The sequence below is a fragment of the Cervus elaphus genome, chromosome 11 (assembly GCF_910594005.1).
Source record: "Cervus elaphus chromosome 11, mCerEla1.1, whole genome shotgun sequence".
Taxonomy (NCBI): Eukaryota; Metazoa; Chordata; class Mammalia; order Artiodactyla; family Cervidae; genus Cervus; species Cervus elaphus.
This window is the reverse complement of record NC_057825.1, coordinates 4,467,600-4,482,393: the sequence shown is the minus strand read 5'-3', so window position 1 is coordinate 4,482,393 and position 14,794 is coordinate 4,467,600. Positions and strand designations below refer to the sequence as shown.

General features: G+C 51.2%; 1 protein-coding gene across 1 annotated transcript in view; it reads left to right on the top strand.

Moving 5' to 3' along the window:
• The window catches only part of CFAP77 (cilia and flagella associated protein 77), a 153,988-nt gene that overhangs the window by 81,692 nt on the left and 57,502 nt on the right, over positions 1-14,794 (top strand). The window contains exons 2-3 of the mRNA XM_043916531.1: positions 10,547-10,646; positions 11,360-11,588. Of these exons, the coding sequence (XP_043772466.1) occupies positions 10,547-10,646; positions 11,360-11,588 (329 nt within the window). The remainder of the gene's footprint in view (positions 1-10,546; positions 10,647-11,359; positions 11,589-14,794) is intronic.

The window sequence follows — 14,794 nt, the reverse complement described above, 5'->3', positions numbered from 1 at the left end:
TTTTTGTTTTGTTCTTGTTGTTCTGGGTTTTTTGTGTCTTTTCGCTATGCCCTGCAGCATAAGGCGTCTTTAGTTCCTCAACCAGGGATCCAAACTGTGCCTCCTGCAGTGGAAGCATGGAGTCTTAACCACTGGCCCACCTGGGAAGTCCCCAAACTGTAAGCACCAAACGGTAAAGTCCCAGTAAGGTGCCGAAGGATTTCTGTCTGGAGCTGGGATGTGATGAGCGATACGCTGGCAGCAGCAGATCTATGCTCCTAGTTACGCCCAAGTCAGACCATCAGGAAAATGAGTCTGCCTTCCTGGAGCTCCCCCCAGCCGTGCGCTCCCAGAGCTGGACTGCTGGGAGTCTGGGATTAAACCCTACACGGCGGATAAATCACAAAACAGGCGAGTAACACTTAGCAAAGCCCTACACCCGGTGATTTCTCTCCACCGGGGCATTTGGCTTTATCCCCTGTGTCTTCAGAGAGTGGCCAGTCACGCCCATAACAGCTTCATTTATCAGGTACCCGCTCCTTACCCACCATGGTGCCAAGAGCATCTCATCTGCTTGTCTCAGCCGCAGACCTAAAATGGGGTGCTGTTTCCCCACTTTACAGATAGGGAACTTGGGGTGCAGGCAGGTTGAGAGACTGTGTCAAGACCGCGCAGGTGTAACTGACAGAGCCCCTGTTGACCCGGACGTTCCGGTTCAAGAGCCGTCCTTGTAAGCGGGAGCCCATCCCCGCCACCTCCCGACGGCAGAGGCAGCATCTCTTGAGGGAGCTTCTGATGCTGCCCAGGAGGAAGTTCTCCCAGGACAGTGAGCTGCCTCCTGACAGTGGCTCAGGTCTGTTCATGATCTCAGCGGATACCTAGGCAATTTTCATTGCTTTAAAAGAAAAAGAATCCAAATCATGGTGTTTGTTCCTTCCAACCTCCCATGTTTGCCTTTTCTGAAAGGCAGAGCGTTTCCCCCTCATCCACCTAAACCCGCTGTTGAGTTACTGGCCCCCCGAGGCCATGGGCTCAGAGCAAGGCATCCGTGCACTTTGCTGCTTGCTGCCTTCTCCGAGTGTAATCAAACATCAAGCTAAGTAGCAAATAAATCTCTCGATCTCATAAGCTGCACAGCGAGATCATGTAAATGCAAATGAAGGACCTGGTTTCAAGCTGTCGAGGGGGGAGGGGAGGACACGCCGGGGCCCTATCACTGTGACCGCCTCGCACACCGAGGGCCATACATCAGCTGCAGCAAGGGTCTGGCAGCACCAAGGGAGCCAGGGCTGCCCCGGGGCGGGGAGGACGGAGGAACCCCGGCAGGCAGCGAAACACAGGCAGCCCCGGGGCGTGGGCACCAGGCGGGGCCCCTGGGGCGGCCGGGCAGGTTCAGTGGGGCCTGGAGAGGTGTCTGCACTGCCCGGGCCGCCCCCCGCCCCTTGACTGAGCTGGTGCGCTGACCCAGTAACACCAACAGTGACAGCAGTAACGGAGGCCGCTGGTCTACTGGGCTCCGGTCCTCAGTCAGGGAGGTTTTACAGGGGAGCCACGGGGACCAGAGAAGTCAAGTGACTTGCCCGAGGTCACACAGGATCTGGCAGGGCAAGGCCTCAGCGCTGTGACATTAACACGTTGGCTTTCCACATCTCCCTATGGGCCTGGGGCTCCCCTCTCCCCTGCCTTCCTCCCCTGACCGGGGGAAGCCACTTCAGCCCCCACTACACACGTGCACCAGAGTGGTGATGACCCAGGAGAACTCTAACTCTGATGCTTGGCGGGAGGGAACACAGAAAATAGAAACTGGCTTTAACTCTGCCTTTTTAATTATGAAAATAAAGTCTCAATACCCAGCCCCCACCCTTGGCCCCCCTCCCAAAGGCCGCATCTCTAAGGACATACCCTCACACACACCGTCTCATGTTTACTTCCAGTATTTTTTTTTTCAATGAATTCTCTTCTAGGTATTCGTAACAACAGTATATGTAAATTTTTGAATCCCGCTGATTTTTTTTTTTTCACTTAACGTTATTTCAGATGTCTTTGATCATATATGGATGTGGTCTTCTGGTGTGTGGCTTTTTAGTATCGTTATGCGATGTTCAACTGCCGCTCACACAATACACACGGTTCAAAGAACCCGGCTTCTAAGACGACGCCAGGGTCCTTTGATGCATAATGCACCTTATTTCACATGATTGTTTATCTGAGGTTCTCATTATGGAAATAAATAAATATCCTCTATGCTAATCGTGATCACAATTTGCATTTATATTGTGCTTTTCATTCGAGGATCTTAAGTTGTTTTACAATAATGAACTCCCCCTCCGCCAGCAAGACAGGATGTGTGTGCGTGCGCGGGTGTGGGCAGAGCCATATACAGATATTTATTTAATAACTACCAGGCAATAACCGTGGGATTTCACAGAACTACACTTTAATAGGATGCGGGAAAGTGAGCGGAGGCTTCTCAACTGTCGAACAAACGTTCATTGAGTTGAGACTCTGGACTAGAGGGTTAATGAGTCACAGCCTTCTGTGGTTGCCAGGAGGTGGGAGCGACTCCCCGAGGGGGCTCGGTTCTCATAGATGAACACCTAAGACTGGTCTGGAACTCAGGCATCGAGCTCCCGGGCAGAAAACCCCGCTTGGAAATGACAGATCCAGTTTAGATGGTCCAAGAAGCAAAGCTAGTTAATTCCACCCATTTTTACCTCTTTGGTGAGAAATGGGGGCAAGTTAAGGATTTTTTATGAGCGTACGGGGTGGAGAAGCGTCACACTCGAGTTGTAAGGCCGGGTCACTGTTTTGGAAGTTGTCCCCGGGTACTTCCTTCCTGGGTCTCTGGTGACTCCAGAGGCAGCCTGCCGGCAATGCTTGCCACCTGTACTTGCCTGCGGAAAGCCCCAGCGGTCCTGAGGCTGGCGACAGGCCGCTCCGAGGGGCCTTCTGGGCCAGGGGCTGCCTGCCCCGCCTGGGTCTCAGCGCGGATTTCCAGGGCTCGGTTCTTGATGTTGGGGAGCAGAGAGGAGCGGCCGTGCAAGGAGCCCAGAGAATCCCAAGACCCCCCTGGGACGGGGAGCGAGATGGTTTTAATTAGAGCTGGGAGATGAGAGACAAAGCGGCGAGGGATGACATCTTAATGAGGTTTAATGAAGCTGTCTGCTGATGGGGACAGCTGTCACCCAGAGCTGTATGCCAGCCAAACCAGTCTGTGACAGAGCAACCTCCGAGAAAGGCGCAGTTTGCAAACGGCTGAGAAGGGCAGGGTGGCCAGACTCAGAGCGGGGACTCGACTCCCGCCTTCGCCTCCTGAGCTGAACCACCACGAGGATAAGGGATTCCCGCTAGTAGCCCGGACCCGAATAGCTGCCAGTACTTCGCAGTTCCCTGTTGTGCAAACTGAAGGCGTGCCTAGGAAAAGACCTTGAGTGTCGCGCTTCAAGATGCCTTAGAAGTCAGCCCTAAGAATGAGAAATACAAGGAGGGCTTAGCATCGCAGGGCGGTACGGGGAGGGCGGTGGGAAATGAAAGGAGTCTGCCATTCCATCCCTTTCTGAGCCTCGATTTCCCCATCTGTCCAGTGGGGACAACGTGACCTCCCTTACAGAGCGGTTGTGAGGGGCCGCTGAGGGTGAGTGCAGAAGTGTGATGTCAGAGGGCCGAGGTTAACTGCAGCTCTTCCCTTGACTGGGCTTCCCAGGTGGCACTAGTGGTGAAGAACCTGCCTGCCGGTGCAGGTAGACGTAAGAGACACAGGTTCAATCCCTGGGTCAGGAAGATCCCCTGGAGGAGGGCATGACAACCCACTCCAGTATTCTTGCCTGGAGAATCCCATGAACAGAGGAGCCTGGCAGGCCACAGTCCATGGGGTCGCACAGAGTTGGACGCATCTGAAGCGACTTAGCGCACACTTCCACCTGGGTGCCTTTGGGCAAGTAGGAACCTCTTTAAGTTTCAGTTTTCCCATCTGTCAAATGGGAGAACAACCTCCCAGTGGGGTTGGGAGAGTTCAGGGAGAAGTGCAACAAGCTCTTAGGACACAGGAAGTGCTCAATAAAAGGGCTTGATAAGCAAGGTCACAGGGTACCACTTGAGCCTTGCATGTAGCAGATGCTCAGTAAATATCTGCTCTTATTTGTTTTTTCCTTTACTTCTGTTATAAAGACAACAAGGTGGTTTCTGGGGACCCCTGTGTGGGCAGGTGCTCTCCGCCTTCACATGGCCCAACACCTGTGCATTTGCCACAGGGCCTGTGAACATCCCAGTTGAGCACCGTCTCTCATCCTATTCTGGGCTGAATGTGCAGACCGCCTGGTTTACTCAAGTGTCCAATCAGAGCTGATTTGTGACCACGTCTCAGTAGCTTCACAACCTGTTTGCCTACGTCTAGAAGTTCAGAATCAGGAATTCCTCTGGGCACCTGTTTGTCAGTCCTTTACCGGTCCCCTGAGTTGCCCAGGGAACTGCAGACCCTTCTGTCAGGCAGCTTTTCTCTGTAGGCTTCTAGAAAACCCCTGTGGACAAGCTGGGGAGGGAGGCCCAGAGTCGGTGCCAGGCCAACCCACCTCTGGCTGGTCCTTTTACTTCTTCTGGGGAGCCCCTCAAAGGACTGGCAGCACCCCTGTTCTCCCTGGCTGCCCCACTGGAATTGTTTTTAGATCAGCTGTCCCCAAAAATGCTGACCTTCTTTCCTGTCCAGTCCTGACCCAGGCGTGACTTAGCTGTCCCAAGTCCAGGTCACTGAAATGATGGTTTTTCCCATCACCCCCAGTCTATACAGCAAACGGCGCCTGTGCCCAGGGCTCTCCTGGACAGAAGGCTACTCATGTCCTCTGTGTGTGTGGAGGGCATCGTGCAAACATGAGCAAAATCCAGTCTGCAGAGCTGACTTTGTGCACAGGAAAAGACAATCAGAGTCCCGTTGCTAAATGCCAAGGGGCAGCAAAGACATCGAGTCTGATGTGGGTTCAGATTCAGCCATGGCCTCTCATTAGTGGAGAAGCTTTGGGCAAACAAGTCCAGCTGTCCAGGCCTCCCTTTCCCACCCAAAAAGCTGTGTAGTTTGCAGGGCTGCCTTAACTGTTGGTGGTAAGAGGGGTAAGCACCCCCATGGAGCCTGGCCTGCTGTCACTGTGACTATGATGTTGCCATTGTTGGCAGTGGTGGTACCAGGGTGGGCCCAGTTAGCCCGTCTCATTGGGCAGCTGAGCTGGTAATGGGTGAATACGCTGCTCCTCTATGGTATTTCCCTAGAGGAAAAGACCCTGGTGCTGGGAAAGATTGAGGTCGGGAGGAGAAGTGGGCAACAGAGGATGAGATGGTTGAATGGCATCACTGGCTCAATGGACATGAGTTCGAGTAAACTCCGGCAGACAGTGAAGGACAGGGAAGCCTGGCGTCCTGCAGTCCATCGGATCACAGAGTCGGACACGACTGAGCGATTGAACAACTAGGGTGTTTATATATGAATGCAAGGGTTCTGAGACACACGGCCTGAACCTAAAGGATTAAATTGCCAAAGGTAGGATTTCAAGCATGAAGGTAATATCAGGAACCCACTGCTCTTGCGATGTGTGGCCACGATCACAGACCTACAGTCTCTGCAGGAGGGAAGCGGGCAGAACCTTGTAGGGCACCCACATCAAGTGGGCAAGCAGGACCAACACCCCCAAAGCTTCCTTGTGTTGCTTACAGCCAGTGTCCCTGTCCCAAACGTACCCACTCTCCTGACTTCTAAAATCAGATGCTAGTCGTGCTGTGTTTGAACTTCATCCACGTGAAGCAGTGTGTAACTTGTGTGTCCGGCTCCTTTCACCCCACACTTTGAGTGAGAACCACCTGCGTGGTTGTGTAGAGCTGATCTTTCATCCCTGTTGCTCTGGGGCAGTTCTTCAACCCACTGGCCTGGGGGCCAGATGACTCTATGTTGTCGGGGTTGGGGGCTATCTTGCACATCTTGGGATGTTTGCCAGCATCTCTGGCCTCCACCCACTGGACAGAGGGCAGTACTGACTCCTTGGCTGTGACAACTAAAAATGTCTCCAGACACGGGCAAATGTCCTCTGGGATGGCAAAACTGCCCCAGTTAAGAACCACTGTTAAAAAAAAAAAAAAGAACCACTGTTATAGAGTATTCTACAGAATGAATCTGCCACCACTTTTTTATCCCCCTGGAATGGCCACTTGGTGCTTGGCTATCACAAATCAAGCTGCTGTGAGCATTCTCAGACATCTCTTTGGGTGGACGTGGGCATGCATTCCCATTGGGTGTCCAGGAGGGAATTGTTGGGTGGGTTATCCATAGGTGTATGTTTAGCTTTAATAGGTATTGCTGAACAGTTTTCTGCAGTGCTTGTATCAGTTTACGCTCCTACCAAGTACCTGAGTGTTCTGGTTACTTCACGTCTTTACCGATTGCATTGAGCTTTTGTTTTGCATTTCTCAGAGGCTGAGCACCTTGACATAGGGGTCCTGGCCACCTTGACATTCTCTTAATAAAGTGCCTATTAACTCAGTCAGTAAAGAATCTGCCTGCAATGCAGAAGGCCTGAGTTTGATTCCTGGGTTGGGAAGATTCCCTGGAGAAGGAAATGGCAACCCACTCCAGTATTCTTGCCTGGAGAATCCCATGACAGAGGAGTCTGGCAGGCTACCGTCCATGTGGTTGAGTCGGACAAGATGCAAGAGTCGGACACGACTTAGTGACTAAACCACCACCACCGTTCAAGTCTTTTCTCATCTTTCTATAGGATCACCTGCCTTTTTCTTATTGATCTTTAGCAGCTCTTTATATATGATGGATAACAGCTCTGTGTCAGATGTATGTATTGCAAATACCTTCTCTCACTCTATAGATTCACACATTTTTAGAGCTAGAGGCAATCTATGCTCCCCTATCAAACCCTCTGGTGCCTTTGGTTGTCATTACTTCTTCAGTTTGTCCTTTTAGCAGGATAATGAATTTCATAAGGGCAGGGGGCTGTTTGTTACCTTGCAACTCCTGGCACAGAGCTTGGTGCAGAGGAGATTCAAAACAAATATTTGTGCAGCAAATGAATGAGTGACTTTCCCGTTGGGATGATTTTTGCAGCCCAAGGCTTCAGTGTTTTTGGCTGTTGTTGACACTTGGGCAACCATCACTAAAAAGCGTGGAGATGGTGGCACTCGCTTCTTCCCTGCCTCCTTCACCACCGCCCCCTTCCCAGTGGCGGCCATGGAGTCTGTCTGTCGAGTCTCTGCCAGCTGGAAGTCGGCCCACCCGCACCTGCGGGAGGGAGGCGGGGCCTCTCCTAGAGAAGTCACGTTTTAATTAACTTCCCTCGCCGGCACTGGAGAGGGCAGATCATTTTCATAAACAAATGAGGAGCCAGGGCTTTGTCTGCAGCTCAGAGTGAATCATGTAGAAGGAAATCGAAACAAACCACCCAGCTGAGGCCCCTGCCTGAAACTCAGAACTCCCAGTTCTTGGGGAAGGTCAAGGCCTGGGATCCAAGATGAGAAGGAAGAGGGAGAAAAATGGTGAGGTTGTGGGTAGCAAAGAACTGATGGAGTCTCCAAGGAGGCAGCTCATTCATTCACTTGATCAACCCCTCTTTACTGGTATCTATTCTCTGCTGATCTCTTTGCAAAGGAGGGGTGGAAATAAATACTCTTATGGGGTGTGTTGAGAATCTCTGCTCAGTTTTGCTGTGAGCCCAAGACTGCTCTAAAAATACAGTCTATTTTAAAAATAATCAACCTTGAAAGAAAGGAAAGAAGGGAGGGTGGGACAGAGAGAGAGAAGGAAAGAAGAAAGAAAGACTGAGCGGACAGTCTACCAAGGAAGACAGACATTAAACTGATCACCACACAATTAATAACCCAATTACACTACTTTGTAATCTTTAATGGCTTTATTGAGCTATAATTCACATACTATACAATTCACCCGTTTAAAGTATACGATCCAGTGGCTTTCAGTATATACACAGGATTGGGCAACCAGCGCCACAATCAATTTCAGAACATTTTCATTACCCCTGAAAGAAGTCTCATACCCCTTAACTGTCACCCCTAAATCATTCCATTCCCTTCCCCACCTCAGCCTTAGGCAACCACTAATCCACTTTCTGTTTCTATGGATTTGCCTATTCAGGACATTTCATGTGTCCTGAATTTTATTTCATGAAATATTTATTTCATGAAATAAAATCATACAATATGTGGTCCTCTGTGACTGACTTCTTCACCAAGCCCCATACTGTCACAGCCCGTCCCCACTGAAGCAGTTCTACTGTCTCTAGTGTGTAATTCTGTTTCTTGTTTTTGTTTTATGTTGGGTTTTTTTGTGGGTTTTTTTGGCCATGCTGCGTGTTGAACCTTAGTTCCCTGACCAGGTATTGAACCCATGCCCCCTGCACTGGAAGCACAGTCTTTAACCACTGGACCACCCTAAATGTGAGCCCAGGGCCATATGGGGCCATAGACAAGGAAGTTTGTCTGCACTGAGGGCAACCCAGGAGGGCTTCACAGAGGAGGCAGTTTTTAATCTCAGGTTTAGTGAGCATTGGTTATGTGCTACCAGGAAAAAGAAACTGATAGAAGCCGTGGTTCTAGATGCGTAAGAATTTATAATCCAGGCCGGCTGGCCTGCATGTGCATTCCTAGAAATTGAGGTCACTGAAGTTCTAAGCTTATCCAAATGAACAGAACATATAGGAAGAGTTACTGGAGCCAGAGGAGGGAGACGCCACTGTGAGCCGGAGGAGTCCAGTAAGTTTGAAGAATAAGAACCAGAAAAGGGAAGGCAGGCAGGAGCAAAAGCGGCTGGGATGGCTGCAGACCCCTCAGGGTGGGGAGCGGTCTGTTGTGCCCACGTCTGAGGGCCACGGTGGGGACTCGGGGGCAAAGTCGCAGAGGCGGGCGGGATTGGAAAGTGCAGGGCCCAGACCGCCAGGCTAAGGGAGGGGTTCATTCCAAAGGCGGTGATGAGCCGTTATGGTTGGTCCTGGATCATCCACCTTTATGCACCCAGGTCTCTGGGAGCCCGAGCTTTGGGGGCAGAGACTGACGGGGGACAGGAGAAAGGGTGAGGGCGGAGCCACCAGACAGTCTTTGGCGAGGCTGGAGCAGTGATGTCCTGGGGGTTGTAACACCCTGCAACTGGGAGCCTGGGGCCCGCGGGGGTGCGAGGAGCTGCTGCACCCACCCAGCTCGGTGAAGTCCCCGGCCCCCAGGCCCGATGGCACCGGGAGCCACGCACCCCTGGTTGGTATCTCTTTAGCAGGCGGATCTGAATGTGGGCTGGAGAACACAGCCTGGGTTCAAACCCCAGCTCTGCCGCCTCTTCCCGTGTGGCTTCATGCCACCTGTCTGACCTCTCTGTGCCTCAGTTTCCCCATCTGAGAAATGGGGACAGCGATGGGCTGCCTCACAGGGCAGCCGTGAGGACTAAGAGATGTGGATGGAGAACCCAGACCTCAGCAGGTGCCCACTGACCAAGAGCGGTAACGTTCTAAGCACCATAAGGACCCCTACGCCCAGGGAGCTAGCTGCTCATCTACAGAGAGGCAGCACAAGCATTGTGCTTAAGAGGGATCTTTAGCCCGGGCTTCTCTGGTGACTCTCTGGTGAAGAATGTGCCTGCCAATGCAGGAGACACAGGTTCGATCCCTGGTCTGGGAATGTCCCACATGCTTCAGAGCCACTAAGCCCGTAGCCCGGCCCTCCGCAACTAGAGAAAAAGCCCATGCAGCAATGAAGACCCAGCACAGTCAAAAATAAATAAATAAATAAATGTATAAATTTTTTTTAAAAAAAGAGCTTCACCCCAAGGCCAAATGCACCTGCACGTCACACCCGGCCCTGTCCTTTAGAAGCTGAGATTCATGGTCCTGCCGCTCTGGTTCTCAGCTTCCCTACCTGTACAATGGGGAAATCGAAGTGGTTGATCACAGAGCAATTTCATCCCCACAAAGCCCTTCTGTGGGGTCAAGGAGGAGCTGACCCAAGACGCAAAGTGAGAATGGCTGTCCCGCTGCCGGGAGGGTCAGTGGGCCTCGTCACGGCAGCCCCACCCTCAGGCAGCTCCAGGGACAAGGACTGGAGGGTCCTGGCTAGGAGTGAAGGGTTAGGGACGAAGATGCCCCCTCCCTTGGGGGTGGCCCCAGTGGAGTCTCCGTGAACCAGGTCTTTCCACCCATCTCCATGATACATCATGAGGAGCACTAGGCGGGCGGATCTGGGCTGGACCTCAAGTGTGGACGCCTGGTGCGGGACTGTGCCCCCCTCTCCTGCCTCATAAATGCGCCTCCTCCTTCGGGGCCTGGGTCCCAACCACCTGCTACCACCAGGGTCCTCCTGACTCTGTTCTCCTCACCCGCCCCTGAGCAGGAGCCCAGCAGGCAGGCTTCCCCAAGGTGTGTCTCAACGCCCAACAGCGCTGAGCGCTCGTCTCAGGGGCGTCTGCAGCCCACACCCCAGCCGCGCTGTGATCGCCCACAGGTCCTGGGGCTGCTGATTTCCGTGTAACACCCTGGGTCTGAGATCCCACTCCTGACCTGTGCTCTCTGTCCTTCCCCAACAGGCTGAGCTCGGGAAGCCCCGGGAAAGAAGCTGCAGTCTGCCCGGAATTAATTTTAATTATGGACTCTACATCCGGGGGCTGGATGGAGGGGTCCCTGAAGGTGAGTAAGCGTCCTCGGTCACCAAAGAGACTTGGGCCCTCTCGCCAGGCCACATGGCAGCCGGCCACGGTCCAGGAAAAGGGTTGGGGGTCTGCCCTGCAGCACGATTCCAAGGCTGGGCTTAGCCGAGAATGACAGGACCACACAGGGTCCGGGTCGAACGTGTCAGAGAAATAGCAAGGGCCCCTGACCGTGGGGAGCCTTGTCCCCAGGCAGGAGACTGTCTGTGTTCTGCACCTTCTGAGTTGCAAGCACGGACAGGGTCAGGACCAGCCCTCTGATCGCTCAAAGGAGGCCTGCTGCTGCTCTTCTTTAATCGCTAAGTTGTGTCCGACCCTTTGTGACCCCACAGCCTGCAGCCTGCCAGGCTCCTCTGTCTGTGTCACCATTTCCTTCTCCAGGGGATCTTCTTGATGAAAGAAGACACAGGGATGGAACCCGTGTCTCCTGCATTGGCAGGCGGACTCTTTGCCGCTGAGCCACCAGGGAAGTCCCAAAGGAGGTCAAGGACAGGCAAGCCCAGCTCCGTGAAGGATGCTCAGGCACCATCTAGAATCTGGAGATCCTGACCCCTCCCTTTCCGGGGAGCCAAGCAGGGCTGTCCCTCAGTCGGTTCTGAGTTAATGAAAGATATTTGTGCCCCAGTTTCCTCCCAGTGAGATGCCACAATTGCTTTACTTCCCTGACTGACTTTCATCTTTCCCTGCCCTCAGCCATTGGACACTGGAACGTGTATAAACAACAGCCGACCTGCCCCCACGAGCTGACCCGGAATTATATCGCCATGAACCGAGGGGCAGTGAAGGCTGGCCTGGTCACCGCCCGGGAGAATTTGCACTACCGTCAGCTCAACGACATCCGCATCAGTGACCAGGATGACAGGCGCCTCAAGAAGGAACCGCCCTCCCTCCCTCCAAATATGACCTTTGGGATCCGGGCACGGTAAGATGGCTGGTACCCAAGGCTCCTTCCCCTCACCGTGGCAGTGACAGGCTGCTCATGGTTGGGAACAATGTGGGAGCGGGACTCTGGACTCCAGGGAGGGGTGAGTGATCCAGGCCTGGCCAATCAACCTATTTCACAAACTACCTTCACGGTGATTGGCCCAGAGGCAGACGTGTGACCCATGTCCCAACTTTGAAATGCGTGACATTCTATTAAAAAATGTGGTTGCATGTAATCAAGTCTCAACTCGAACAACTTGGGTGTTTTTTTTTTTTTTTTTAAGGGTAATTTATTGGCTCACATGAGTGAAAGGGAAGAGCTTCAGGCATAGCCGGATCTAGGCAATCAGGCAATGTCATGTTTGTCTCTCCATGACTTGGCTGTGCTTCCCAGTTTTGGCCCCAGTCTCTGATAAGCTTCTTCCTCACTTGGCAAAATGGCCAGGGACAGCTGCATCCTTAGGTCCTATGCTTTTAGTGGCCTCAACGGAAAGGAACTATAAAAGCCTTGAGGTTTAGATTCTTTGGTCTGACTTCAGTACCATGCTTGTCCCTGACCCAACCACAGGGGCGAGTAGAAATTGCAAAATACGCTGACTGGCCAGGCCTGGGTCACCATGTCTTGCCTCTGCTCCAGTTACTGAGGCTGGGGGAGTCTGATGCTCTGATTGGTCAGGCCTGACCCCTGGCCCCTTGTTGGAGGGAACTTGCTTGGAATCAGTCTCCACAATCTATATGGGCTGATGGTGGAAAAGATGTGGCAAGAGGGGTTCTGAGCCAGAAGGATGAGAACAGAACACAACAGCAGGCAAAAGCAGCAAATGTCCAGCGCAGCAGAGTTTCCTAACCCGTAACATGTGTTTGTCCTTTTGTGTCTGGCCTGTTTCACTTAGCATAATGTACTTGAGAGTCACCTATGCTGCAGTATGGATCAGAATTCCTTTCCTTCTTAAGGCTAAATAATAGTCCAAACTATATCACACTTTGTTTATCCATTCAGAATCGTCATTTGGGTTGCTTCCACCTTTTGGCTATTGTGAATAGCGCTGCTATGAACATGGGTGTGCAATATCTGCTTGAGTCCCTGCTTTCAATTCTTTTGCATAGATACCCACAAGTGGAATTGCTGGACCACATGGGAATTCTATGTTTATTTTTTTTAACTGCTGTGTGTTTCCCTCAGTGTCCGCCACCATACTTTTGTATGCTTTTCCCTCTGCCTTTTCTCACCATCCTACCTGGTAAAACCTACTTGTTCATCAAAGCTCAATGCAGCATCCTCTCTTTGGTAAGCTTTCCCATCTCCCTGACCTCAAATAGTATGCACCACTCTCTTACTGGAAATGCATTTCTGTTCATCAGCCCTCAAAACCTGGAATGTGGCACTAGAGACACATTGGAAACTCACTTGTGGGCCAGATTGACTAATTATCTGTACATCATCCTTCTTCCCACTCTGAAATAACACCCAAGTCAGTCTCTGAAGGCAAGGCAAGGTTCTCCAAGACTGCCTGAAGTGCAGAGTCCCCGCCGTGTGGTCACTACTAGCCTGGCCCATTCTGGTCACCAGTGTCTTGAAGACAGCATGGTGTCCAGGAGGAGCCCTGGCCAGGAGTCACCCGGGCATTTAGTCACACCTTCATTCCCAACGCTCTTTCCTTCTAGGACTTCTGTTCCTTCATCTGTAAATAGGATGTTACAGCAGTAACCAGCATTCTGGGATTCTCAGGGTATGTTCTGCCTCTACATCAATTCCATCCCATCATCGCTAAAACCCTGTGCATCCTAGTGTTCATAGCAGCACTATTTAGCCAAGATCCACAAGCAACCTGGTTGTCCATGGACAGATGAATGGATGGAGAACATGTGCCATATGTATATATATGTTAGTGTTAGTTGCTCAGTCCTGTCTGACTCTTTGCGACCCCATGGACTGTAGCCTGCCAGGCTCCTCTGTCCATGGACTTCTCCAGGCAAGAATACTGGAGTGGGTTGCCATTCCCTTCTCCAAGGGATCTTCCCAACCCATATATATGTACACACAAGGGAGTATTACTCAACAATAAAAAAGAATGAGATAATGCAATTTGCAGCAACGTGGATGGACCTATGGATTATCATACTAAGTGAATTAGGTGGAGAAAGACAAATATGTGATATCACTTACATGTGGAATCTAAAATAGGATACAGACGGATTTATTTATAAAACAGAAACAGACTCCCAGACATAGAAAGCAAACCTATGGTTACCAAAGGAGAAAGGGGATAGAGGAGGGATAAATTAGGAGTTTGGGATTAGCAGATGTACATAAAACAGATAAGCAACAACGTTTTATTGTATAGCCCAGGGAACTATAGTCAATATCCTGTAATGAACCATAATGGAAAAGATTATGAAAAAGAATATATATATGTGTTATATATGTACAACTGAATCGCTTTGCCATACATGAAAAACTAGCCCAACATTGTAAATCAAACACTGCAGGAAGCAGGCAGGGTTACTTACCCAGCTGAGCCACAGAGAGATGAACTGACCTCCCTAAGTTCACACAAATTTTTCACAGCAAGGCTTGGCCTGGATTCTTAACTGGTGTGCTTTTATTTAGACATACAAGGGACTTCCATGGTGGTTCAGTGGTTGAGATGTTGTGCTTCTATTGTAGGGTGTATGGTTTTGATCCCTGGTCAGGGAACTAAGATCTTGCATGCTGTGGCGGCCGGGGGCAGGGGGAGGGGGGTGGTAGTGCAGCTAAACATTTTATTTTAAAAAAAAAGAGAGAATCCAGCATGTTGGCAATCATTTAGTTCGAAGCCCTTCTTTGAAACAGGAAAACAGAAGTTCAGAGAAGTGAAGAAATTTTCACAAGGTCACACAGCAGGGTGTGACCAAACCAAAGCCAGATCTTGAGCTGGCCAGCACTCCCCATCCAGGGCTTTCTTCCTCCTCCTTGGGGCTGAGATACAGCTCGACCCCCCATGGTGTCTGGTCCTAGGGCTGTGTGGCTCTACATACAATGGAAAAGCTTAAGTCAGCTGGGCTCAGAAAGAACATCCATTACCATCGAGCTTTCAATATAAAAATCTTAAATTGCTATAAAACTGAGTGGCTACAATTCCAGGGAAAGGACATGATGAAGTGCTGGCTATATCTTCTGTGATGGTAAATGGGCTTTGCATATGCAAATTGAATGGATTTTAA